This window comes from Protopterus annectens, chromosome 3.part1 (assembly GCF_019279795.1).
Source record: "Protopterus annectens isolate FY-2018-M chromosome 3.part1, PAN1.0, whole genome shotgun sequence".
Taxonomy (NCBI): Eukaryota; Metazoa; Chordata; order Ceratodontiformes; family Protopteridae; genus Protopterus; species Protopterus annectens.
This window is the reverse complement of record NC_056732.1, coordinates 1,520,352,047-1,520,379,137: the sequence shown is the minus strand read 5'-3', so window position 1 is coordinate 1,520,379,137 and position 27,091 is coordinate 1,520,352,047. Positions and strand designations below refer to the sequence as shown.

At 40.9% G+C, this 27,091-nt stretch overlaps 1 protein-coding gene across 1 annotated transcript in view; it reads left to right on the top strand.

Moving 5' to 3' along the window:
• IQCA1L (IQ motif containing with AAA domain 1 like) overlaps window positions 1–27,091 on the top strand; it is a 1,829,164-nt gene that overhangs the window by 763,198 nt on the left and 1,038,875 nt on the right. The window contains exon 7 of the mRNA XM_044067599.1: window positions 8,561–8,645. Coding sequence (XP_043923534.1) covers window positions 8,561–8,645 — 85 coding nt within the window. The remainder of the gene's footprint in view (window positions 1–8,560; window positions 8,646–27,091) is intronic.

Genomic DNA, 27,091 nt, shown 5'->3' with positions numbered 1-27,091 from the left:
TTTTTTGGACATTTTTCAGCATGTCAGCACTTGGCATTTCAAGTGCCAAAATTTCTGTTAAGTTGCTTGACGCTGCAGAACAGGCATTGTCTATCTTTTGGGGGGGGGGGCAGTTTCTAGTCTCAGCTACCTGTTTTTTTTTTTTTTTTTTGTCTAGTTCATTAGTCATTTTCCTTTCCACACTCCCAGTCAAGTTACCATTTTGAGTCAGTGGTGTTTCCTGCTTCATTAGTTTGCTTCCAAAGTGAGGTTTTGCTGACAGTTCAGGCTTTCGTTGTAGGTAGAGTTGCAGTATGCCTTCAGATGTTTGTTGTTTAAATATTATTTTGCTCTTCTCTTTCAGTATTTGAAGCTGTGGACAAGGAAAAGGATATAAATAAATCCAGCAAGCATAGACACGATTCCCCTTCAGGACACACAGGTTCTTTGTGTTGTGTGCTTAGGGATGAGCCACCTAGATATTCTCTGTGATACATGTGAAAAGTTTAGATCAAGAACTTTACAGGAAAGGGGCAACAGTTTGATTCTGAAAAGGTTTATACCTACTGGCTCGTCAGCTATGTAAAAAAAAAAAACAAATAATGTAAATAAATAAAAGTCACATGGTATTACTTGAGCATCAATAGCATGAAGAAGAAAAAAAAGATGAATGGTATAATGCTGAACACTGTAACATTGTAACAACACCACTTGTTTGGGGAGATTTCTCCCATCTTCTTATATAAGACTGGGGGGGACTTGATCCCCCATAAAAAGCAAGTAAAAATAATTTTATCGCCGTTTTGAATGTTGGTCATTTTATTGTTCACCTATTTGGCACATTGGCCTTCAGGAAGTCCAAGTTTCATAGTAGAACCCCCCCCCCCCAAATCTGTATGAGTCTAAGTAGGAGGTAGGGCTTTTAGTCCATCAAAGTGTCTTTTTTCATCAGACTTTGCTGTGATTTCATGGGTTGGTTTAGGTGCTTATCTATGTACATGCCAAAGGGGGCTTTATATTCGGGTTCCTACTACATGAACTAACTTTTCAAAGTTCGAATGTCATATGGTTGACACCATATAATCGAACTTTGAAAAGTTCAAAGGTTAAATGTATTGGCGCTGTACGGTGCAGAATGGGAGAATTTCCCTTTTCTGCATTGAAGTGCGATCTCAGAGTTGGTATATTTAGGTGGGGGGGGTGTGGGGGGGTGCAGTGTTAAGGTAAGTTTTATTTATTTTTTTATGTTTTATTATATATTCGAAGTTTCAAACTTCGATCATATGTTGTCAAGCATACGGGATTCGAAGTTTTGAAACTTTAAATATATAATATAGACCCTTATATTCAAAGACAGGCCTAATAAAGCAGGAATAGAGAGGAAGAAATGTTTTCTGCCACGACAGTGGCATGGTGGTCAATAGACAATTTGCCATCAACACAGGTACTCCCCAGTGACAGTATCAGATTTAAATGCAGTATTATCTATATTGTGCACGGTAGTTATGCTTTATTTGTCATCGGAAACTATGCTGTATTTCTTGACATTATGAATGAGCCAATGAAAAAAATTAACAGGAATGTGTTTGTTCCAGCCTTTGCTGAGAATGTAAGCACCAGAAGAGACTCTGATAACCAATTTCAATCTGTAATCTTCAGCAAACTTGGTTAGGCATAATCAGAGCCATAACTACATCACATGACACCATGGCCGTCTCATTCTCTCATTTGGCACTCTCCTCCACTGGAGTTGAGAAGGAAAAAAGAAACATACAGAGAAAACAGAAACAGGGGAATGCATATAGTAGCTTTTCGGACCAGTTTTAGGAATGTAAGTGATGGCCGAAAGACTTCAGAGATCAACAAATCTGTTAGATTGTAAGGAAATATTAATTGCATGGCAGACAGTAATGTAAACCTGATCTTGGCAGTTGGTAAACTTCTTTTAGAGTCACTAAATTTTTTACCAGATAGTTCTCATCCTAATCTTGGAAATACTAGCAAAGGCACCCACGGTATATAATACAGAAAACACAGTCTGGCTGTTTAGTGTAAAAATAATAAAAGAATAATGTTAGTCTCTGTAAGTAAGATTAAATGTCTTCTGGCATCCCACAGGTTATTAAGGGGAAAGTGTATAATTCTAAATATTCTTCCCTGAGCAATGTCAACAGGCAGGACTTTAACTGGCTGCTCATCTGGACCTTATACTTTCCATTCTTGAAGTCTCATAAGTTCCATCTCTGTTGCTTCATAAGTCAGTTTTTCTTTTCTCTGTTTGTCTCCATCAGTATATATGCTTTGCTATTCCAAGCTGACAGTCTTCATTCTTGATTCTGTGTAACAGCTGCTGTTTAATTATTTAGCAGTTATCCTCGATCTGTATCATTTTACCCCCCAGTCCCTCCCGATTCAATAAGGTAATCTCTTGCTAATTTCTGCTAACACATATCAGTAGCATAGCACAGGCTGTAACAGATGCATAAATGAGACTCAATCAAGGAAACACAAAAGCAGCTCTGTTACATAAGGTATGTGTAAGATGGCAGTGACTCACACTCCTGCCATTGCATCTTTATGGCATGAAAAGACAACATCACATCGTTATGTTTAGCATGACTTATATAATGAGGACTTGAGCTTGAATTCTGGAAAGCAGGAATGAAAGCAAGAAAATAAATCATGTTACTATGGCAAGCCCCGAGGTGGCCTTTTTGTGGGAAAACATATCAAAATTGTAAAAAAAATCACTTTTTTTCTGAATCAATAAAATAGCTCAAAAAACAAAGAAACAATGAAAATGCATTTTTTTATTTCTAAGGTGGAGTTTTCCTTTAAGACTGGACTAAGGATATTAACCTTTCTGTCTAGGGTCTCACTCTGTTCAACATCAGCCTCCACCAAGCTTCTTCTATTTCACTGTCCTCATTCGAAACTAAATGTGTGCACTTCACAGTTGATTGCTAAAGAATTAATGCCCTCCATAGATGTAATTCTCTTCCTCTGCCCATCAATTAATTCTACTTTTGAAGATTTCATCATCCTTCTTTCATGCGTCTTCTGCTTGGTTATATATGTTCTGTAACTACCTCCTAAGGATACCATGATGCCTCCTTCAGTTTCAAGTCAAACATGAAAGGCTTGACACCCTTGTATTCTTTATCATGTATCCCTTCCACATAGATTCATAGGTATATACTAGGCTAACAGCCACCAGGGCCTTTATAAGTGTAGACATGCAATCCAACCCAATTGCATCCTCTTTGTAGTGCAGCATAATTGTGGGGTATGTTTGTTAGGAGGGTTATGTTTGAAGGTTACTTAAAAGTTATATGGGAGTATGTCAGCCAGGGAATGTCTACTGTCTGTCTATATCTATAGGAGACGTGGCAGCCTGCCCGAGGATGAATTTATGATTACCCATCCAATGCTAGGGAATGTTTACTGTCAGCCTCTGTCTATAAGAGACATGGGGGTCAGTCAAGGGAAGCTTTTAAACTCACCCCAAGTATGCATTGTCCATCACAACTTTGTCCTCCTTTGCCCTTTGCACATCCTGAATCTTCATATCACCATGTCCATCTTTTTATCCATTTTTGACAATGTTGCTGTTATGCTTGCATTATCTTCACCTTCTGTTACAGCACTATACTATTTCTTTATGACAAGCAATATACAATATCACCCACCATTAATTACTCCCCCCCTCATTCACATGCATTGTCTTCTGTACAATATAGAAAAGTAGAACACCAGAGCAGATACGTGTAAACCTCTGTTATTCAAATCAGCTACTGCTACCTTCCCCTCAGGCCTTCTACTTTCTCAAAGCTGCTACCACTCGTACCCCCTCCTTCACATTAAACTTATTTTTTATATAGTTCTGTAACCCAACATTAAGCATGTCCTTTCTGTTCTGACTTACTGTCAGCTGTTTTGGGGATGATAGCCTCGTTCTCCCTCATTATTTCCATAATTACTTATTGTTCTATAGCCCTGCTTATTGCCCTGATCTCCCAGCCTCTGAATTATGTAATTCTATCCTTCTCTCTTTTTTACCTTGCTTAAACATGCCACTAGTAGAACCTCAGAGAAGGATATTATGATGCCATGTCTCTGTAGACTTTATCCCAAATTCCAGTGATCACTAATCCCACTGATTCATTATTTATGGGCAGTGCAGTGGTGTAGCAGTTAGCATTGTCACCTTACACCAAGAGGTTCTCCGGTTTGATTCTTAGCTGGGGTGCCTTCTGTGCGGAGTCTGCATGGCCTCCCTGCATTTGTGTGGGTTTCCTCCAAGTGCTCTGATTTACCCCCACATTTCAAGACATGTGCAAGGAGCATTTCTCCCCAGGCCTCCACTCAAAATAGGGTCTGACCTAGCTGGACTTTCCTGGTCAACAAATGTTAAATAATTAAAAAAAAATTGCCCTTGTAGTTACAGAATGGCTAAATCTAAAAAATATACTTGTTGTTCCCATAAAAAAAAAAAAAAACAGATAAGATAGTATTTTGCTCTTGAGAACTGGAACCAAATACAGACTGTGGACATATTTTTGACTTAATAGTGTGTAGTTCTGTGTCCGTTTCCTGGTAATACGACTGACTAAAGTAGATAACGGTCTCAAGTCACAATGTGAACTGGCTATACAATCAAATGATACAGAGCAACACAGCTGACTATATCTCATAATGTAAAGTATCATGGGGAATACATTCTGCTGTTTGCAAAGTACTTTGACTTGCCCTCCCCTGTCAAATAGCCCATTTATTTTTGTGAAGGTGAAAGCCTTATGGCCAATTCATTGCCTGGCCAGGCAAAAGCTTATTCAACCAATCCCTATGCAGGTGACAACTGAGTGTCAGGGAGTGACAGTGAGCAAGTGAGTTAGACCCATGCAAACATTCTAACACCCACCCCTCAGCAGCTTGCAAGTTCTACAGCTGCTGCTTCAGAGAAAGCTTGTGCATGTTTCTACATGTGTCAGCCTCCTGGCCAAGAGGTGGGCTCAGTAGAATTATTGCTGCAGGTGATGTGCCTACACTTCTCTAGGTGTCACGGGAGCAGTGAGCCAAGGCCCCCCCCCCACAGGATATATGAGCTGACCACTCAGTACCCTCCCCCCTGCCCAGTCCCTCCAGACCCTGTTCTAGTAATTGAAAATGAATAGTCTTGAGTGTTAGTCAGGGCTTCATCTCTCTATACCATGGGGCCATAGATTAAGTTACCTTTAATTAATACTAACAAAACAGAAATCAGAAAAGTCTGTACATCAAAACATCCAGCTGACTTGTTTTGTTCCACTTAGAATAAACAAATATCTCTGTAAAGTCCTACTGCAGGAATGAAGAGCTCTTATAGTTGGTATCCTCATTGGGGAAAAGCTGCTCTTAAAAAAGGAATAGTTAGTAAGGCGTATAAAAATTTGTATGCTAACTATAAGAATCAATCAAAGGAGGTTAGAAAGGATTGGGAAGAGAGAGAGTAAAAAATCAATTTACAAGGGAACAATGGGAGAACTTACTGTACGTATGACTCACAAGTATGCAACAAAGTCCAGAAGGTTTAGGATTTTTGTTTGGAAGTGTTTGCACACTGAAATTTTTATACTCCAGTCAGACTTCAGAGATTTTTTTCTTCAGGTAGATAACAAATGTTAGATGTGTGATGAGGGGTAAAAGATAACTGGGAATATGTTCTTGGGAGTGTAATGAGTTGACAGATTTTAACAATTCCCTACAGAGTAGTATGTCAGTAATATCAGGGGAGCAAATGGCTATAAAAAAGGGAAATATTCTTTAGAGCTGGGACAAAGGATTTGAATGGCCTAGATACAGTGAGGCCTTATTAAGATTAATTTTATTAGATGCTTTGCAATCACTAGAAAATGGAAATCAAAATCTAAACCAACTGTATTTGAAGTATTGAATATTGTAAAAGAGATAAACAAACTAGGAGCGGGAACTTTAGAAAAGAGAAGGATTAAATTACATAGAAATAAGTGGAAATTGGAGGAACAATACATGCAGAATAATGGTCAGCAGGAGAACTGAGATTTAATGGAAGGTAGGAACTGAGCAGTTTATGTAATGTTGTTCTGTCATAGGTGATGATTTAATAAGTGTTTAAAAAAGGAAAAAGAAACCAGAACAGAGCCAAAAAAATATTAACTTTGATCAAATAATTATCAAAAATGGCACTGACCACACATCTGACTCATAAGGAACAATCTAGCTATACAGTTTCATTACGGGGAGTTTAGCAGAACCCTACCTTTAGAACTGGTTCAGTCTTAGACATCATTGCACAATACCAGAGGTTCTGTCCATGTAATACAATTAAGGTCAAGACAAGCAGATACTAACATGAGACATACTTATCCAGGGCAATCATCACATTTTTGATGATACCTGGCCTTGGAAATAACCAAACCATGCCTACAAAGTAGGTGACACTTAGCAGCATTGCATGGGAAGGCCTATAAAAAAGAAAGATTTGAATTAGAAAGAGGAAAGAACCCAAAGCAGTATGATCACTGAGACAAAACAAAGGCACTGACCAAGCAATGCATTCTGAAGAGATCTTTGCTCAAACCTACTGTTTTGAGTTTTATTTTCTTTCCTTCTTTTTTATGTTGAGTTTTATGTTTAATGCTACAGTGCATGCAATGATATGCCACCTGCTGAACAGGCGTGAGTTAGTTCTGTAATTAGTCATGGTTCAACAACCGCACTCATTTAAATAAAAATGCAACACTTTTATGTCTGTCATGTTGACCTAAGCAATTTGCATGAAGAGGAACTATGTTATACGGGTTGGAGACAGTGGCGCTGACAAAAAGGCAGGAGTCAGAGCTTGACATGGCAGAGTTGAAGATGTTAAGATTTGAACTGGGTGTGACGAGGATGGACAGGATTAGGAATAAGTATATTAGAGGGTCAGCCCAGGTTGGAAGGTTTGGAGACAAAGCCAGAGAGGCAAGATTACGTTGGCTTAGACATGTGCTGAGGAGGGATGCAGAGTATATTGGGAAAAAGATGCTAAGGATGAAGCTGCCAGGTAACAGGAAAAGAGGAAGGCCTAAGATAAGGTTTATGGATGTGGTGAGAGAGGACATGCAGGCAGTTGGTGTGACAGAGAAAGATGCAGAGGACAGAAAGAAATGGAAACAGTTGATCTGCTGTGGCGACCCCTAACGGGAGCAGCCAAAAGAAGAAGAAGAAGAAAGACCTTTTAGTCCTGTATAATACTGCCTTAAGCTGTATCAATCTAAATTGTTTCACCCACATCTCCATGTTCAATCTATGATGCTTTGCATCATCGGTTATATACAATCTGCTGTGCTTTACACTGCATAACAATTGCCTTTTATGGTGACTTTTCTTTTCAAGCATCTACTTCATGATATTTCTTCTTTCTAGTTTTGAAGTTTATTCTGAATGTCTTCCCCAGTGAAGAGAAAATGTTTAATACCGCATATTTTTGAAGTAGATTAAATATGATTAATTTCATAGAGTTACTCATTTGTCTCATAATGTCTTGTCTTACACATTATATGTGATTATGTTATTTTAATAAGAAGAAACAATATTTCTAGGGTAGTTTTCTCTTTAATCACATCAGTGAAGTGTTAGCCAGTAAACAGAGTATAACATGCATATGTAGGGTTCTGCAGTTTTGGTTGCCATTCCTCAAATGAAAAAAAAAGGGGAAAAAAGGACAAGCTAATTGCATTTTGGTGAGTGTCTTTGAAGATGAAACAATAGTATGGTCTTTATGTGCAGAGGCCACCATGTCTGGAAAGCTACATAACTGATGCCTGAAAGGAAAGAAGTGGAGGAATGTCTGTTATATTTTCAGACTAACAAAGTGAGTTGCAAAGCTTAGTTCTCAGTAAATTAGGGCAGTGTTTATATGAAACTACAGGTGGACGTAAGATGGAGCATTCAAGAGGAGAATATGGGAAAATGTTAGATTGAAAAAGCTGAAAATGACTTGCTTGGAAAAGTATTCTGTGAAGCATTAATTGTTGACCATATGGATCGTAGGTGCAAGGGAATGGCATGCAGCTGTTTATGGAGTCTTTTTTAACCAAGAACTATAGCTGCATGCACTTGGAAAATGACATGATCTCCAGACTCACTGCTTTGTTATAGTTCCAAAGGGCTGTTATTTGGCTGACAGAATGTTGACAGCCTGACATTCAGCTGACCAGTGTTATAGGTCATGGTCACTATTCCTGCTATATAAATCTTAAAGGACAGCTGTGCTCCCTGGTGCTACCTCAGAAGATCTCCACAAGATGATACTTAAGCTTATTGGTGAAACTTTTTTACATGTATGAATAATCAACTGTAAAAAACTGCATGTGGTATTATCATATGATGGGTCAGTCAACTTTGAATCAACCTGAACTAACCACTAAATTCTAAGTTTAACTGGGTCATAGCAAACATCCTTTAGGAGTTGGTATTTTACGCTGTTGCTGTGAGAGTCAACCAAAACATCAAGCATTGTGTCTTGCATTTCCTGCATTGCAGTTGCTTAGTATCTCTGTCTTTCTCCTTTGTTTTTCAGTCATGCCACTGGTCATTTTCCTGACTACCCTGATGAAGAAGATGGAGGATCGGCACTAATCTTTGCTGAGAAAACTCCTGAACAGGTATTATACTCTACCATTCTGTAATGTACACTTCATATTTGTATAACAGTTTCTTACTCTACCTCTGAGTAAAGGCAGATGTCTTTAAATGTATGTATATATACATCATTTACAGAACAGATTGCTATAAAGCAATTGCAAATTATAATTCTGGATCAGAAAAAAATGTGCATCCTATTTATAATCTAGTTCTAGGGTATCATAGTAGTCTAACCATCTGAACTATGTGAACATATAGTGTTTACACTGCTTTATCAGTAAAACGCCATTCTATTGGCTTTTGCACTTCTAAATGGGTTACATGTTGTTATAGTCACAAAGATCCTTTATACAATGCTAACCATGACAAAGAAAACAGCTAAATGAATCAACAAAGGTCAAAGCAAACTGGTACGTAAATGAAAACAAATCTTCAAACTGAAGTGTCACCTGATAAAATCGTGCCATTATTATTAATGAAGATGTCTGTCTCGCAGTGTAAATTCAAAAACCAAAGCTCCTGCCATTTTCTTCCTCATTAAGTGTTTCTTTCCCTTATAGGTTTATAGGTTCATAGGTTGGTACTAGGCTATCAGCCCTAGGGCCTATGCAAGCCTAGCCATAACAATCCCTGGATATTTCTTCCCACAATATTTACTTCTCTGGGCCCCTGTCTAGCAGGGTGACTGACATGATCCCCGGGGTGAATTTCCTATCTCCCATCCAATCATCAAGGTTCCTTTTGAAGAGGGCCAATGAGGAGCTCTGTTTGACATGTATGAGCAGTCTATTCCAGAGTCTGGGGAGTCGCTGGGTCAGAAACTTATCCCTCCAGCATGTTTTGTTCATTGTGATGACAAGGTTTAGATCCCTGGAGTGTGTGGCTCTGAGGGGTTGGGATTTCTTTAAATGGAGCATGTCCAACAGCTAGGGTTAGACATGGCCTTGCATGTTAAGCAGAGATCGCCTCTGAGTAGACGATATGCCACAGAGTATAGCTGGAGTTTTTTTAGACGGTCAGCATATGGCATCTGCTTTAGGCCTGTGATTCTTTTAATGAAGTATTTCTGTGGCCTTTCCAGCTGTTGCAGATGTCTTGTGAGGTACATGCCAAATGGGGCATTATACTCTATAATGGGTCTAATGAGGGATGAGTACAGTGGGACAATGACTTCCTTTTTTCTGGATGAAAAGCCCTTAGTGATGAGGTGTGCCACATAGAAGGATTCCCTGACTGTTGTGGCGATGTGGTTATCAAAAGTGAAACCACTGTCCACCTGTGTCGCTAAGTCTCTCATCACACTTTTGATGTTTAGTGTCCTGCCACCTATGTGGTAATTCATGGGTACATGTTTTTTTCCAAAGGGGATAACTATACATTTCTTGGAATTAAGCTTGAGCCCATAGCTCTGGCACCAGGCATCTGTTTCTGTAAGGCCTTTTTGTAGAATATCCACATCATTTGGGGATTCAATAATGGCTCCCAGTTTGCAGTCATCTGCAAAATTTGTTAGCCAGAGCCCCTTAGTGTTGGCCTGTACTTCAGAGAAGTAGATGACAAACAAGAGCGGTCCCAAGACTGAACCCTGAGGTACTCTACTTGTCTGGAGCTAGATTTGGAGTCGGCTACTTTTACAGTCTGGGTTCTGTCAGTAAGCCAGTTGGCAACCCATCGAGTGATGTAGGGATTTATGCCCAGCTTAGTAAGTTTATCTATGATTCCAGAGTGGGGGATGGTGTTGAAGGCCTTGGCGAGGTCCAGATAGGCTGTGTGGACCACCTTACCCTCGTCCACAGCTCTGGAAACTGATTCGAAGAAGTCAGTCAGATTCAGGAGACAAGATCGGCCCTTCACAAATCCAAACTGGGTGGGGTCCACTGTTTGAAGGTTGCCAATGTCTTTGTTTATAAGTTCCATGATAATGCGTTCCATGCCCTTGCAGATCAGCCTTGTCAGACTGATGGGACAGTAGTTCCCGGGATCCAAGGTGGATCCTCCCTTGTGGAGCGGGATAACTGTAGCTGTGCGCCACTCAGTGGGCACGAAGCCTGAGGTGAGGCTATGATTAAACATGACACTTAGGTGAGGTGCCAGTTCATTTTGTAGTTCATGTAGTACACAGCCTGGGATGTCATCTGGTCCAATGGATGCTGTATTCTTAGCTTTGGAGAGTGCGGTTTCTACCTATGTGGCCGTGATTATCGGAATTTGGCAATCTTTTGGTATTGAGATGAGCCCTTTAGGGGGTGAGAGAGGGGATGAAGTTGGCACTAAATCGATCTGCCAGGATATTGGCAATATCCTTGGGATCAGTATATTTAATGCCATTTTTTTGTAGCTCAGAGCAAATCTGAGCATTGCCATTTAGATTCTTGACATAACTATAGAATGTCTTGTGGTTGTCTTTGGAATCTTTGGCAATTTTATTTTTGCAACTAGCTTTTGATGATTTTATGAGGGATCTCAGCTTCTTACTGAGGCTGGTGAGGGAGCTTTTTGCATCCTGGGATTTTCCTCTTTTCTGCAACAGTTTCTTCCTTCTGTTGTATAGTTGGTTTACAGCAGGGGACCACCAGATTGGCTTCCTTTTTCTGGAGAAGAGCATCTTGATTCTATTTGGGATGGCATGTTTCATGCACGAGTGGATGTGCTCATACAGTGCCTTAGTGTAGGATTCTGCAGTTGAACTTCCAGATCCTATGTGCGTGGGTGTTGTGAAGTTTGTCACTTCTGACTTCAGTAGCATGAAGTTGGCGTTGGAGAAGTTTTTTAAGGGGGGTGGGATGTGGATGTCAAAGGTGATTTGCTTATGGTCAAACCAGACCAATAAGGGGGTGACCACTGGTGTGGAGCATCTATCTCCCATGTTGGTAATGACCAGGTCTAGGATATTGGCTCCCATGGTGGGACAATGGATTAGTTGATCCAGGGCATTTGAATGTATGAATTCCATGAACCATTGGGAAAAGGAGTTGGTACCCGAGTAGTTTTCCTAATTAATGTCAGGGTAGTTGAAATCACCCAGTAATAGGGTGTTTGGTTGTATCGTAATATTTTCCAGTATGTTTAGAAAGGTGTAGTGAGAATCTTGGGGCATGGTGGGGGATCTGTAGCAAGCTACAATTTGGATTGCAGTCTTACCTAGTGTTAGTTGCACCTGGAGAATTTCAGATGCATTGTGTTGCGCAACTAGCCTGGAGGTCTGAATATCCTTGGTGAATATGGACACTCCTCCACCTTTAGTGTTTCGATCTTGGTTTTGTGGCCAAAAAGTGTGGTAGGAATTGTAGCCTGGTATTGCAGGGGTGCTCTCTGGAGCCTTAAACCAGGTCTCAGTTACTGCACAGATATCGGTGTTCTCCATTTTTAGGAGTGCCTTGAGAGAGTGCATTTTGAGGTTTAGGCTTCTAGCGTTTAGTAGCATTACCTTCAGATTTTGCATGCTTGTATCTGTTACGGTGGTGGTTTTATCTTTTGAACCTTGCCTAAAAAAGGCACTATAGGGGTGGCAAGAGCTTTAGCCAGTAACCTGAATCCCAGGGGTGACCAGTGCAGAACATCTCTGGCAAAGCATCGTAGTTTGCCGATCATGTCTTCCCAGGCAGACAAATACTGGATCCCCTTTGAATGACACTGGAAGCTTAGCCAATTGTTGAAGTCAGTCATTTTATCCTTATACTGTGGTATCATTCTGGGTGAAGGCAGGATGATACTCAGGGCTAGGGTCATACCTGCCTGGGTCACATGATCCAAAAGCTCTTCCATGTCTCTTTTCATGTAGTCCAGGGAGGTACGTCTCAAGTCATTCACTCCAGCATGGACAATGCCAGAGTCGTATTTGTACTTGTTGTGGAGTGACTTGAGTGAATGCGTTATGTGGCAGATCCTGGCACCTGACAGGTAGCTGACTGTAATTTTCCCCTTGTTCAGCCTGGTGAGTGGGACATCAGTATGCCTGACTATAGAGTCACCTATGACTAAAGTGTTGGGTACATTATCTTGCCTTAGGGGATGTTGTTGGATGGCACACTGGTGTTGTGATCTATGTGTCACTTTGGTTGTGACTGGTGTTTGTTTGCGTTTCGGCTTCGAAGGTCCTTGTTGCTTGGGCAGGTTAATGTTAAGGGCCTCTGCATATGTGGGTTTAGTGTTGCTATGTGTGGGTGTTGATGGTGTGGGTTTTAAAGGGCTATGAGTTGCTTGAGGTGTAATGCAGGTGTTAACCTTCTCCTCTTGACTGTCTAGCGCAATCTTGGCCGGAGAGAGCTTAGCTTCCAGTTTGGCTATGTAAGTGCATCTCTCGCAGGTTGTAGTGTTGGGTGGTAGTAGGAGAGGATTGTCTGTGTACATGAGGCAGTTGCCGCACTGCCCCAGTATACCCAGATTCACCAGGTGGACAGGAGAAATCACCGGAAGCTGACCCTTGGACATGCCTGTTTAGGTGCCTTTTTGTAAAGTTTAAGAGCTGTTTTCTCTTACTTTTGCAAGGTACACTGCAATTGTTATATTCAACACTACATTGCTAAATACAGCTTTTCCATAGTCATTTTAAAATGTCGAGGGTTGCTTGCCACGATCATAATTTACAAAGCAAAATTTCATGTCTGCAATCAATAAAAAATGTTTCCTGTTCCCTGTATGTGTTATCTATGCCTGTCTGTCCTACTGTGAATAGGACAGTATTCTGTTCAACAAAACAGTGATGTTGTAGTGAGAGCAACACAGCTGTATGTTGCATTATGTCTGTGGTACACAGCATACAGAACAGCTGTAATAGTACAGGTTCTGTGCTGCATAGCAGAGCACAGTAGCTGCTATCACCATAAGGGGAATGTTGGCTATGCAGGTGCATTGTATAAAGGAAAGGATGGATAAGAATATGCATGTTTTGCTTACAAATGTTTGTGTTGTGTACATAGAGGAAAACAACTTAGTTGAGTGAATTTGTTTCTAAGTAGTGGGGATATTTGTAGCATTTCCATATTCAGGCTTGTATTTGGGCCTAGTGTTTGTGGAGGCTGTGTGTCTGAGCACATATTCAGGGACATCTTGGTTTAGCCAAAGCCATCAGGCATTTCAGTGAGAGAGAATTGTTTGAGGTCATTGGCTGACTGAGGTCACCTGGACTACAGCTTAGACTAAGCACCTCATTGGTTCTTTTGAGATTTCTTTCTTAAAAGCAGTCTCAGGTTTCAACTTTCTGTTACCTAAGAAGTTCAGTTGTGAGTGTTCTGCCATTTCACACTGAGCTAATCGAAGGAAGGACACTTGGAGCTATAATATATAACATTAAGTATCCTGTTTTTTGTTTATTTTGTTCTTTATTTCTTTGTTATTTATAGCACTTTGTGTACTGTGTATTTTTCTAGCTAGTTTCACTGTGTGTGAGGTATTAACTGGAAATTGTCCACTTTTATTAAGCATCTGTTGGGTTGTTTGTTTCTGATAACTTGTTGCATTTAAACTCTTTTTTTTCTAGAGGCTCCTTTAGCTGTTTAAAACTTTCATTTAAAGGCTCACTGCTGCTTTTCAGCTGTGAGAAACACTTCTGCAGTCTGTTTGCCACCTTCCCTCCCTGATGGTATAGTGTTTTTATAGTTGGTGGCTTTGCAGTTTTCCGCCCCTAGTGTAAATTTGATCTGGGACCCTCCTCCCAGTCTAGTGTCATTACCTCATTCTACCCAGTACAGGGAGAACATTTGAGAAGGCCAATCAGTTTAGTTTCTGCTACTCCTTTTTCTCTTTCCACTAACAAAAAAAACAAAAAACTTTTTCTAAGCTTGTTTCCTGCCTTTCCTGTGGGTAGTCTAGCCTGGATATAGATTTGCTGTGTCCAGGACTATTTTTAGGCTTCTAGGGCCCAAGCCTTTCTGTGTTGAAAGGAAGCCTTCTAGCTTAATTTTGTTTCTTAGAACTTGCCAGTTTTTTGTTTCAGCACTTGTTCAGAACTTATTGTAAGCACTAAATAAGCTACAAATTACTACAGCACTCAACTTTCCTCACTGTCTAGAGGAAAACAGTTTCTAGTACTTAACAAATAAGTACCTATCCAGGCATGTCTGAGGGTCAGCCCCCGGTGTTTTCTCCTGTCTACCTGATGAATCTGGGCATCTTGGGGCAATGCAGTAATTGCCTCATGTACACAGACAACCCTCTCCTCCTACCACCCAACACTACAACCTGTGAGAGATGCACTTATATTGCCAAACTGGAAGCAAAGCTCTCTTCACCCAAGACTGGACTAAACAGTCAAGAGGAGAAGGTAAACACTTGCACCACACCACACTCAGCACATAGTCCCTCAAAACCTACACCACCAAAACAGATGCATAGAAAAACAAAACACACACCTACATTCACGGAGGCTCTCAGTAAAAACCTGCCTGAGCAACAGGGACCTCCAAAGCAGAAACACAAGCAACCTCTACCCCCCAACACAACCCAAATGACACATAGCCCACAAACTCAGTGTGCCACTCAACCACAGCCCATAAGGCATAACAACGTACCCAACACTCTAGTCATAGGTGACTCTATAGTCAGACACACTGATGTTCCTCTCACCAGGTTAAACAAGGAGAAGGTTACTGTCAGCTGCCTGTCGGGTGCCAGGATCCGCCACATAACCCATGCACTCAGGTCACACAACAACAAGTACAAATATGACTCTGTCATTGTCCATGTTGGTGTGAATGACCTGAGATGTACCTCCTTGGACTACATGAAAAGGGACATGGAGGAGCTGTCCGATCTTGTAGCCCAGGCAGGTATGACCCTAGCCCTGAGTAGCATCCTGCCATCACCCAGAATGATACCACAGTACAAGGACAAAATGATTGACTTCAACAATTGGCTAAGCTACTGGTGTCATTCTAAGGGGATCCAGTATCTGTCTGCCTGGGATGACATGATCAACAAGCCACGATGCTTTGCCAGAGATGGCCTGCACCTGTCGCCCCTGGGATTCCGGATACTGGCTAAGGCTCTAGCCACCCCTATAGTGCCTTTTTTAGGCAAGGTTCAAATGACAAATTCACCACCCTAACAGGTACAGGCAAGAAGAATCTGAGGGTATTGCTACTCAATGCTAGAAGTCTAAACCTCAAAATGCACTCTCTCGAGGCACTCCTTAAAATGGAGAACATCGACATCTGTGCAGTGACAGAGACCTGGTTCAAGGCTCCAGAGAGTACCCCTGCATTACCAGGCTATAATTCATACCACACATTTCAGCCACCATACCTGGACCCAAACACTAAAGGCAGAGGCGTGTCTATATTCATTAAGGATATCCACACCTCCAGGCTAGTTGCTCAGCATAATGCATCCGAGATTATCCAAGTGCAACTAACTCTGGGCAAGACCGCATCCAAATTGTAGCTTGCTACAGATCCTCCACCATGCCCCAGGATTCCCACTCCTCATTTCTTAATACACTGGAAAATATTAGGGTACAACCTAACACCCTAATAATGGGAGATTTCAACTACCCTACCATTAACTGGGAAAACTACTCATGTACCAACTCTTGTGCTCAACGTTTTCTGGAATTCATAAATTCCAATGCCATGGATCAACTTATCCACACCCCCACCAGGGGCTGCAATACCCTAGACCTGGTTATTACCAACATGGGCAACCGGTGCTCCACACCAGAGGTCAATTCCTCGTTGGTCAGATCTGACCATAAGCTAATCACCCTAGACATCCACATCCCTCCCCACCCCCATTAGGAAACCACAGTAAAAGATTTCTCCAAAGCCAACTTCACGCTTCTTAAGACAGAAGTGGCAAACTTCACAACACCCATGCTGACGGACAATAGAGGTATGACTGCTGAATCCTACACAAATGCACTTTATAAGCACTTACATGACTGCATGGATCATGTAATCCCTAACAGAACCAAGATGCTGTCCTCCAAAAAAGGAAGCCAATCTGGTAGTCCCCTGCCATAAACAAACTCTACAACAGAAGAAAGAAACTGTTGCAAAAAAAGAGTAAAATTCCATGATTGGAGAAACTCCCTGGTCAGCTTCAGTAAAAAGCTGAGATCCCTCATAAAATCCTCCAAAGCTAGTTATGAAAACAAAATCACCACTGACTCTAAAGACAACCACAAAGCATTCTATAGCTATGTCAAGAATCTCAATGGCAACACTCAGATCTGCTCTGAGTTACAGCACAATGGCACTAAATATACAGAACCAACGAATATTGCCAACATCCTGGCAGATAGGTTCAGTGCTAACTTTACCCCTCTGTCATCCCCTAAAGGGCCCATCTCTATACCAGAAGAATGCAAAATTCCTGTAATCATGGTTGCACAGGTAAAAAACACACTATCCAAAGCCAAGAACACAGCATCCATGGGACCTGACGACATCCCAGGCTGTGTTCTACATGAACTACAGAACAAACTGGCACCCCACCTAAGTACCATGTTCAATCATAGCCTCACCTCAGGCTATGTGCCCACTGAATGGTGCACAGCAACAGTTATCCCACTCCACAAAGGGGGAGCCACCACCGACCCCGGAAACTACTGCCCCATTAGCCTAACAAGCCTGGTCTGCAAGGCTATGGAGCGTATCATCATGGAACTTATAAACAATGACATTGGTAATCTCCAAACTCAGGACCCCACCCAGTTCAGGTTTGTAAAAGGCAGGTCATGTCTCCTAAACCTGATAGACTTCTTTGAAGCAGTCACCAAAGTCGTAGATGAGGGTAAGGTGGTTCACACAGCCTATCTAGATCTTGCCAAGGCTTTTGACACCATCCCCCACTCTGGAATTATAGATAAACTCACTAAACTAGGTATAAATCCCTATGTCACAAGATGGGTTGCCAACTGGCTCACTGACAGAACCCACACTGTGAAAGTAGCAGACTCCAAATCCAGCTTCAGACCAGTGACAAGTGGAGTACCACAGGGTTCAGTCCTGGGTCCTCTCCTGTTTGGTATCTACTTCTCTGAAGTACAGGCCAACACAGAAGTTCTTTGGCTAATAAAGTTCACAGATGACTGCAAACTAGGAGCCATAATCAAAACTCCAAAAGATGTGGACATCCTACAAAAGGGCCTTGCTGAGACAGATGCCTGGTGTCAAAGCCATGGCCTCAATCTCAATGCCAAAAAGTGCATTGTCATTCCTTTTGGTAAAAACTCAGTATCCATGAACTACCACATAGGTGGTAGTCTACTTAACACCGAAAGTGTGATAAGAGACCTTGGGACACAGGTGGACAGTAGTCTCTCCTCCTTTTGATAATCACATCGCCACAGTAGTCAGGAAATCCTTCTATGTGGCACACCTCATCACAAAAGATTTTTCATCCAGGAAAAAAGAAGTCATTGTTCCCCTCTACTCATCACTCATTAGACCCATTATAGAGTACAATGCCCCTTTTGCTATGTACCTCACAAGACATCTACAACAACTGGAAAGGCCACAGAAATGCCGCATAAAGAGGATTACTAGCCTCAAAGAGATGCCCTATGCAGACCGTCTCAAAAAACTGCAGCTTTACTCTGTTGCATATCGCCCACTCAGAGGCGATCTCTGCCTAACACACAAAGCTATGTCAAACCCAGAGCTTTTATACATGCTCCACTTAAAGAAATCCCAATCCCTACGAGCTACATGCTCTAGGGACCTGAACCTCGTCACCACAATAAACAGAACATGCTGGAGGGATAGATTCCTGTCCCAGAGACTTCCCATACTCTGGAACAAACTACCTATCTATATCAAACAAAGCTCCTCCATCCACTCATCAAGATTTCTCTTGAAGAGGGCCAGTGACATGTATGGGAAGTCTATTCCAGAGCATGGGCAGTCTCTGGGTTATGAACCTGCCCCTCCAACATGTTCTGTTGATTGTGGTAATGAGGCTGAGGTCTCTGGAGCATATGGTCAGAGGGATTGGGATTTCTTTAGATGTAGAATTTCTAACAGAGCTGGGTCAGACATGGCTTTGTAAGTCAAGCAGAGATTGCCTTTAAGTAGGTGATATGAGACAGAAAACAGTTGGAGTTTTTTGAGTCTGTCCATCTAGGACAATTGTTTAAGGCCTAGGATCCTCTATTGTGAGGTACTTTTGTGGTCTTTCCATTTGTTGCATGTGTATAGTGAGGTACATGCCAAATGGGGCATTGTACTTGATGACTGGCCTAATGAGGAAAGAGTAGAGGGAGACAATGACCTCTTTTTTCCTGGATGCAAAATCCTTAGTAATGAGATGTGCCACATAGAAGGACTTTCTGACACAGTGGCAATGTGGTTGTCAAAAGAGAGGTTGCTGTCAACCTGTGTTCCCAGATCTCTTATAATGCCTTCTGTGTTCAGTGGACTACCATCAATGTGGTAGTTCATGGGAACCGGGTTTTTCCCAAAGGGGATGACTACACATTTTTTTGGCATTGAGCTTAAGGCCATGGTTCTGACACCAGTCGTTGGTCTTAGTGAGGCCTTTCTGTAGGATGTCAACATAACTTGGGGAGTTAATAATAGCTCACAACTTGCAATTGTCTGTGAACTTTGTCAGCAAGAGTACCTTCGTGTTGGCCTGGACTTCAGACAAGTAACTACCAAACAGGAGAGGACCCAGGACCAAACCCTGTGGAACTCCACTCGTGACTGGTCGGCAGTCTGACTTGGAGTCAGCTACTTTAACACTGTGGGTTCTATCTGCGAGCCAGTTTGCAACCCATGTAGTGATATAGAGGTTGATGCCTAGCTTAGTGAGTTTTTCTATGATTCCTGAGTGGGGAATGGTATCAAAGGCCTTGGCCAGATCGAGTTAGACTGTATGAACCACCTTGCCTTCACCCACAGCTCTGGTCACTGACTCAAAGAAGTTGACCAGGTTGAGCAGGCATGATCTACCCTTTACAAAACCAAACTGTGTGGGATCCAGAGTTCAGAGATTCCCTTTATCCTTGTTTATTATGTCCATGATGATGCGCTCCATAGCTTTGCATAGCAGACTCGTCAAGCTAATGGAGCAGTAGTTCCCAGGTTCTGTATCGCTCCACCTTTGTGGAAAGGGATGACTGTAGCATTGCGCCATTTGGTAGCGACAAAGCCTGAGGTGAGGCTGTGATTGAACAGGGCACACAGGTGAGGTGCTAGTTCACTCTATAGTTCATGTAGAACACAGCCGGGTATATTGTCAGGTCCCATAGAAGCTGTATTCTTGGCCGTGGACAGTGTTGTTGAGGCTGATAAGGGCATTTTTCCAGTCTTGGGACTTCAGTTTATTCCGCATCAGTTTTCTCCTTCTGTTGTAGAGTTTGTTTATGGCAGGGGACCACCAGACTGGCTTCCTTTTTTTGGAGGAGAGCATCTTGGTTCTATTGGGTATGATGAGATCCATGCATTTGTGCACGTGATTGTATAGTGCATTGGTGTATGATTCGGTGGTCATGCAACTATTCTCCTTTTGCATGGGTGCTATGAAGTTAGCCATCTCTGTTTTCAGGAGCCCAGAGTTAGCTTTGGAGAAGTTTTTCATGGTGGTTACCTTTGTGGGGGTGGGTGGGAGGGATGTGGATTTCCAAGGTGATTAGTTTGTGGTCAGATCTAACCATGGAGGAGTTGTAGAGCAATGGTTACCCATGTTAGTAATGACCAGGTCAAGCATGTTGCTACCTCTAGTGAGGGTAGGAATGAGCTGGTCCAGGGCATTGGAATTAGTGAATTCCAGGAAATGTTGGGCAAGTGCATTGGTACATGAGTAGCTTTCCCAGTTAATGGAGGGGTAGTTGAAGTTGCCCAGTATGAGAGTGTTAGGTTGGACCCTAATACTCTCCAGGGTGCTTAGGAACATGCAGTGTGAGTCTTGGAACATGGTTGGAGACCTATAGCAGGCTATGACCTGAATCGTTGTCTTACCCAATGTTAGCTGCACCTGAAGTATCTCTGATGCATGATGTTGGGCTACTAGTCTGGAGGTGTGCGCATTCTTTATGACTATGGAAACACCACCACCTTTGGAGCTTTGGTCCAAGTTCTGGGGCCGAAAGGTGTGGAATGAGTTATAGCCTGGTAGTGCAGGGGTGCTTTCTTCTGCCTTGAACCAGGTCTCTGTTACAGCACAAATGTTAATGTTCTCCATTTTAAGGAGTGCTTTGAGAGAGTGGATTTTGAGATTTAGACTTCTAGCATTGAGCAACATGACCCTCAGATTGCATTTGTTTGTAGCTGTTATGGTGGTAATTTGGTCTTTGGAACACCGCATAAAAAAGGCACTATAGGGGTAGCAAGAGCCCTGGCCAGTATCTGGAAGCCCAGGGGTGAGAAATGCAGGCCATCGCTGGCAAAGCATTGAGGTCTGTCAATCATGTCATCCCAGGCAGACAGATACTGGATCCCCTTTAGAATGACACCAGAAACTTAGCTAGTTGCTGAAATCAGTCATTTTCTGCTTGTACTGTGGTATCATTCTCGGTGATAGTAGGCTGCTGCTCAGGGCTAGGGTCATAACTTCTTGGGCTACATAATCTGAGAGCTCCTCCATGTCTCTTTTCATGTAGTTTAGGGAAGTTCATCTCAGTTCATTTGCACCCACATGCACAATGACAGAGTCATATTTGTAACTTTTGTTGAAGGACCTGAGTGTGTGTGTTATGTGGCAGGTCCTGGCATCTGATGGGCAGCTGACTGTTACTTTCTCCTTATTCAACCTAGTGAGTGGGACATCTGTGTGCCTTACTATCGAGTCACCTATGACTAGTGTGTTGGGCAAGCTGTTTTGCCTTAGGGGCTTTGGTTGAGTGGCACATGGATTAGGAGAGTTATGTGTCTCGTGATTAGTGTTGTGTTGTGGTGGTCAAGTGCTTTTCTGCCTTGGAGGGCTCTGCTGTTTGGGTAGATTTTTATGGAGAGCCTCCGTGAAGATAGGTGTGTGGTTTGTGTTTTTATGTGAAGGCAGTGCTGATGGTGTGTTCTGGATGGCTATGTGTTCCATGTGCTGTGGTGCAAGTGTTGACCTTCTCCTCTTGACCAGCTATTCCAGTCTTGGTTGGAGAGTGCATGGCTTACAATCTGGATATATAAGTGCATCTCTTGCAAGTCTGAGTGTTGGGAGGTAAGAGGAAAGGGTTGTCAGTGTACATGAGGCAGTTGCTACATTGTCTCAGGTTGCCCAAATTCACCAGGTTAACAGAAGAAAGCACAGGAAACTGACCTTTAAACATGCCTGGAGGGGTGGGCATTAATGATAAGTACTGGAGCTGTTTCCTTGTAGAATGCTTAGTGCTGGTAGCACTTTTGTGTGCTACAATAATTGCACCAAGAAGTCTGGTAAAGTGCTAGACTAATAAGCTAATAAAAGTGCAGGAGAGGAGAGAACTAACAGATCTAAGGGAAAATTTGAAGAGCAAACTTTGGCACCGCTCAGAAGCTTACAAACAGTCCTGGATACAGCAAATCTGTATCTGGACTAGACTAGTTGCAGGAAAGGTGGGAAAAGTGCAAATGTGGGCTTTTAAACCAGAAAGTTGAAAGAGATGGAAAAACTGCCCAAACGGCCAATAAACTACAATTTCTGGGTCAAAAACCACTCTTGTGGTAGATAGGCTACCTAGTGCTTACCACTCCCACTGATAAGCTAGAAGGCTTCCCTCCAACACAGAAAGGCTTGGGGGCTCAGAGACTTACAAACAGTCCTGGATACAGCAAATCTGTATCTGGACTAGACTTCCTATGGTTTGTAATATAACTAACCAGTCTCAAGCATAGATTCATGTAGTCTAACTGCACATGTTTGAACATTATCATTTCTGTGATACACTGATGCTCATTACAGTGATCAATGCAGTTTGACCATTTGCATTTATTTTGGTAATTGCAATGAATCTGTGGTTCGACTCAGTTACAGTGCATTTGGTTCTTGGATTGGAACAGGATAAGAGTCATTAACTTTTCTGCAAGAAGTCACTCTCTGAGCTGTTTCTTGTTTGAAGGAAAGGTATTATTATTTTTAAGATTTTAATACTGTGGTATGGGGAGGGTTCTCTGACTGGGTAATAGCAGTGTATATAATTATATGCAAACATTTTTTAGATTCACTTACACTTCTTTCAGTGTTTGGTTCGTTGGGTATTTTGTGTGAGATCGCACACCGTAGGTTTGGGGAGTTTGCTTTTTTCTCCACTTTTATGTGATCTTGGAGTCAGTATATTAAAGTAGTGTGGGGGGGGGGGGGTGCGCCCAGCAAAAACACACCGTGCTTTAATGTCTTCTATTAATTTTCACATTTTGGCTAGGGTTAAATGTTGCCTATCAACTATATTGAAAAGTCAAATTAATGATATCTGACTTTTCAATATTGACTCGAATAAAATAATATAAAGAACAATGCTGTTATGAAGCTTTATATACATTTTTGTTGATAAACGTCAGTTGATTGTTTTGAAGACTGAGAGGTATCTGTGAAAACAAGACAGGTGCATGTCATTTTTGTTATCATAAGATGACAATATAGCAAAACCTGTGCATTAAAGTTGGGTATTAATTTTATGTAGGATGACTTGACTTGTAATTGGTATAGTCAGTCCTCCTCTTTAAAGAGATGTTTCTATGCTTGAGACTGGTTAGTTATATTACAAATTTTAATTTTTATGTGGTATATTTTTCATTGTAGTCCTTCTGATTAGTTTCCCATGAAAAATAAAAAAATAAAAACTATGGGATATAGTTTTTATTTCTAATTATTGAAGTTCGATTCAATAGAGACTACATCATACACAGCATGAGCAATTTCTTCACTGAAGGTTTGAACTGAGAATTAATAGTTTTGCTTGATTGAAGTTTTGAATTGAGAGTTAATAGTTCACAAAATTGTTATTACTTTTCTGTACTGTCAGTATACATTAGGATGAGTTTATGTAAAGGATCTTTTTCAGAAGATGTTACATTATTATATCTAACAAGCAAGTGGTTAAAGCAGTGTTAACATCATCATGAGGGGTACCAGTCATAATTACAGCTGTCATTTTTATTATAGTGCGTAACCTTCTAGCTAAATTCATGACTGGGATGTTCATGTACATAATTTTACCATGCAGTGATGCAAGGAATACAGTTGTGATTTAAATGTAATAACCTTAAAATTATGTTCAGCTCTTGAGCTGTCTGTAATCTGTTTTCTTCTGCAGGCAATCATATCTAGAAATGTTAACAGGACTATTTATACTAGACACGAGGGGTTGTTTTTTGGACAGTTCATGTTGTAGCATACCTTTATTTGAAGGCACAACTTCAGGATATATCTTCCTCTCTTTCTGTGTCTCTCTCTCTGCAACTTCTAACTATCACAAATTTCACAGTCTCTGTTTACATGCAATAGGACTGGTTATGACAATTTCACTTGCTCTCCATCTGGGAGGTTTAAGTTTGTCTTGTTTTTCTTCTAAAAATGTCTGTGATTTCTTCTATACAACTTACAATTCCCCAGAAACTACATAGGATATGGTTCAATTGCTATAGCAGACAGCGTCAGCTTCAGGCTGTAGTGTTTCCCCTTCCCATAGCTTTTGTATTCTTACTTTACTTCCACCTTGGGAATCTTGCAGTCTTGTGTAGTTCCTATCACAGTACTATTTTGTCTCAGGTGATTTTTTCCAGCGTTTTCTTAATTATTTTGATTTTTATGCATCAGCATAATTTCTATGCTTCATTCCTATGGTGTAACATTTCTGATTTTTGGAATTATGAGATGGTAATGTTTATATTATCTGATGTAGCTCTTTATAAACTAACGCAAAAAAAAAAACAAGCCACCTTGGTGGAATCACAAAATCAATAGTATAACAGAAGGAAGTAAGTCATGGCAAAAATTAAGAAGTGCAGCACCCAGCAGAATAAAAAAACTCTCATCAAATTAAAGAAACAACTCAGAGGACAAATAAATTCTACCAAAGCCATATTTCAGGTAAATTTGGCCTCCCAGGCCAAGCATAACCAAAAGGCATTTTAAACTATATCTGCAACCCCAAAGGCAATACACAATTGTGTGCAGAGCTCATTGTTAATTGGGCCACGTATACTGAACCAGAAGATCTAAAGAACCAAACCTTCTAGCCAACAAATTCAGGTCCACCTTTACCCCTCTGTCCCCATCAACTTTCCCCCAGGAAATACCATCAAATATGACTCCCTCTACTATCACTAGTTAATGGTCTCTCTCTAAGACCATCAACGCTCCTAGACAATATCCCAGGATGCTTTTTTTAATTTCTCCAAATCATTTGAGTTTCTAATACCATGATGGGAATGAGCCCCATTCCTAAGTCAAAGTATGATAAAAGTTCATGAAATTAGTATTGTTTCAATCACTGATGGCAGCCAGAAGTGCTCTACGCATGCCATGCAATGTGCCCAATAATGACTCCTACAATTCATACAGAGTTAACGTGTATTGCTATCATATCTAAATATGCTTGTAGAGTCTTTTTTATAAGACCCAGTGCTTCTACTACTATTGGAACTGTCTGGATATCTTTCTTCTATATTGCTCTTATTTCTGCCTGGGTGTGGCAATTTCAATGATCAGTGCTACTTTTGTCTTCTTTTCATGGACCACTATATCCATTTTTCTAGCATCTACCTTTGAACTGTTGGTAATGGGTGATCCCATGCGATGTAGACTTCATTATTTTCTATGATTCTTTGTGGCTCATGTTTCCAGTGCTTTTCAGCCACTTCAATAACATAATGTTTCCACAGATCCAGTGCAACAATCTTGCCACATCATTATGCCTTTCAGTATATAGTCCTTCTGCCATTAGTATGTCACAACCATCAACGAGGTGTGCAACTGTTTCCAATTCTGTTTTATAAAACCTACATTTGTCTGTTTCTCCTGCATGCGCAATTGACTTTATAAACTAACCTGTACATAGACCACTATCTTGGACTGCCAATATCAACTTTTCATCTCTTGGTTTGAATTTGCCTCTCTTTAACCATTCCATTCCTGCATTCAATTCAGATCAACATGAGGTTCTTCCAGAAGTTTTCTATACTTGCAGTTATGTTTATGCATTTTCCACATTTCTTGCTTTCTCATCTGATCATTCACCTTATATTCTTTCTTTTGTTTTTTGGCACATTCAGTTGCTAGCTGTTACTTCTGGTTTGATTTCCATTCCTGCTTGACACCAATATGCTTCTGCTAGACTAAGCAAGAAAGTCATCTTAGATTTATTCTCCTCATGTTTCAAAACTTTCATTACGTTTAGGTCTTGTGAGGTCAGCAAATATGTGTGCAGTCCCACTATTACAGATCTATACATGTAATCAATTTCAAGGAGGCCCATCCTACTTCAGAACAGGGAATATATAATCTTGGTATGCACTGATTTTTATAAATCATTTGGTGAGCATGAAGCATCCTTCTTGTTTTCCTGTCTAATCTATCCAACATGTTTTGAGACCAATCAATCACTCCAAAACTGTAAGTTAGGACAGGAAGAGTTATTTGCTTTATAGTTTGAATTTTGTTCATAGATATTAATGCTGTTTTCAGTTTAAGGATTAATTTAAATCTTCTAAAATATTTCTTACTAAGCTTTATTCACATCGTTCACCAGTTCCCAAACATTTATACACTCCTACTTACTCAAGTTCTTTTATATCAAATTTTTATCCCAAGCTGATGTTTTCTTGATGCTGCAGTTTTCTTGCTTTGAAGGTTGCTTTTGCACATTTATTAAGACCAAATGACATTCTTATATTATCTGAAAAAGTATTCACAACTTGCAGCTGTGCTTTCACTTCCTTATCTGATGAGCTATACAGTTTTAAATCACCAACAAGGACAAGATGAGTGGTCTTTGTTTTCTAGAAGCCAAATTATAGCCAAGACCTAAGCTGTTAAGTAGACAGCTTGATGGGTTAAGAGAAAAATAGAATAGCAGCAGTGACAGAGAATCACCCTGGAATATTCCCCATTTAATTTTTATCCCTGGAATAATAATATGTCCTTTAACATATCTTAATTGCAAAGTGGTCTACCACTGCTTCATGGTCACTGTAATGTAGTCGATCAATGTAGTGTATGTTATACATTTTTAAGCACTCTTTTATCCATGAATGAGGGATACTATCAAATGCTTTTTGTAGTCAATCCATGCCATACTTAGATTCTTCCTCTTTTTACAGTTCTCCACTATGACATCATTTAACAACAAATGATCCTTTGTTCCATATGACTTTCTTTTATTGCCCTTTTGTTCTATTGCTGTAGTTGAGTTTTCTTCTAAATGACTATAAGCTCTGTCAGCATCAGTTCCCATGTATAATTTATATATCGTCGGAAGGCAAGTTATTGGTCTATAATTTTTAGGGTAGCTTGCAGGTTCACAATTACGTAGGAGCATTGTTCTTCCTGTTATTAGCCAGGTTGGTGTCTGTTCGGGATGTGCATATAAATAGTTCTTACTCATAGCTAAATC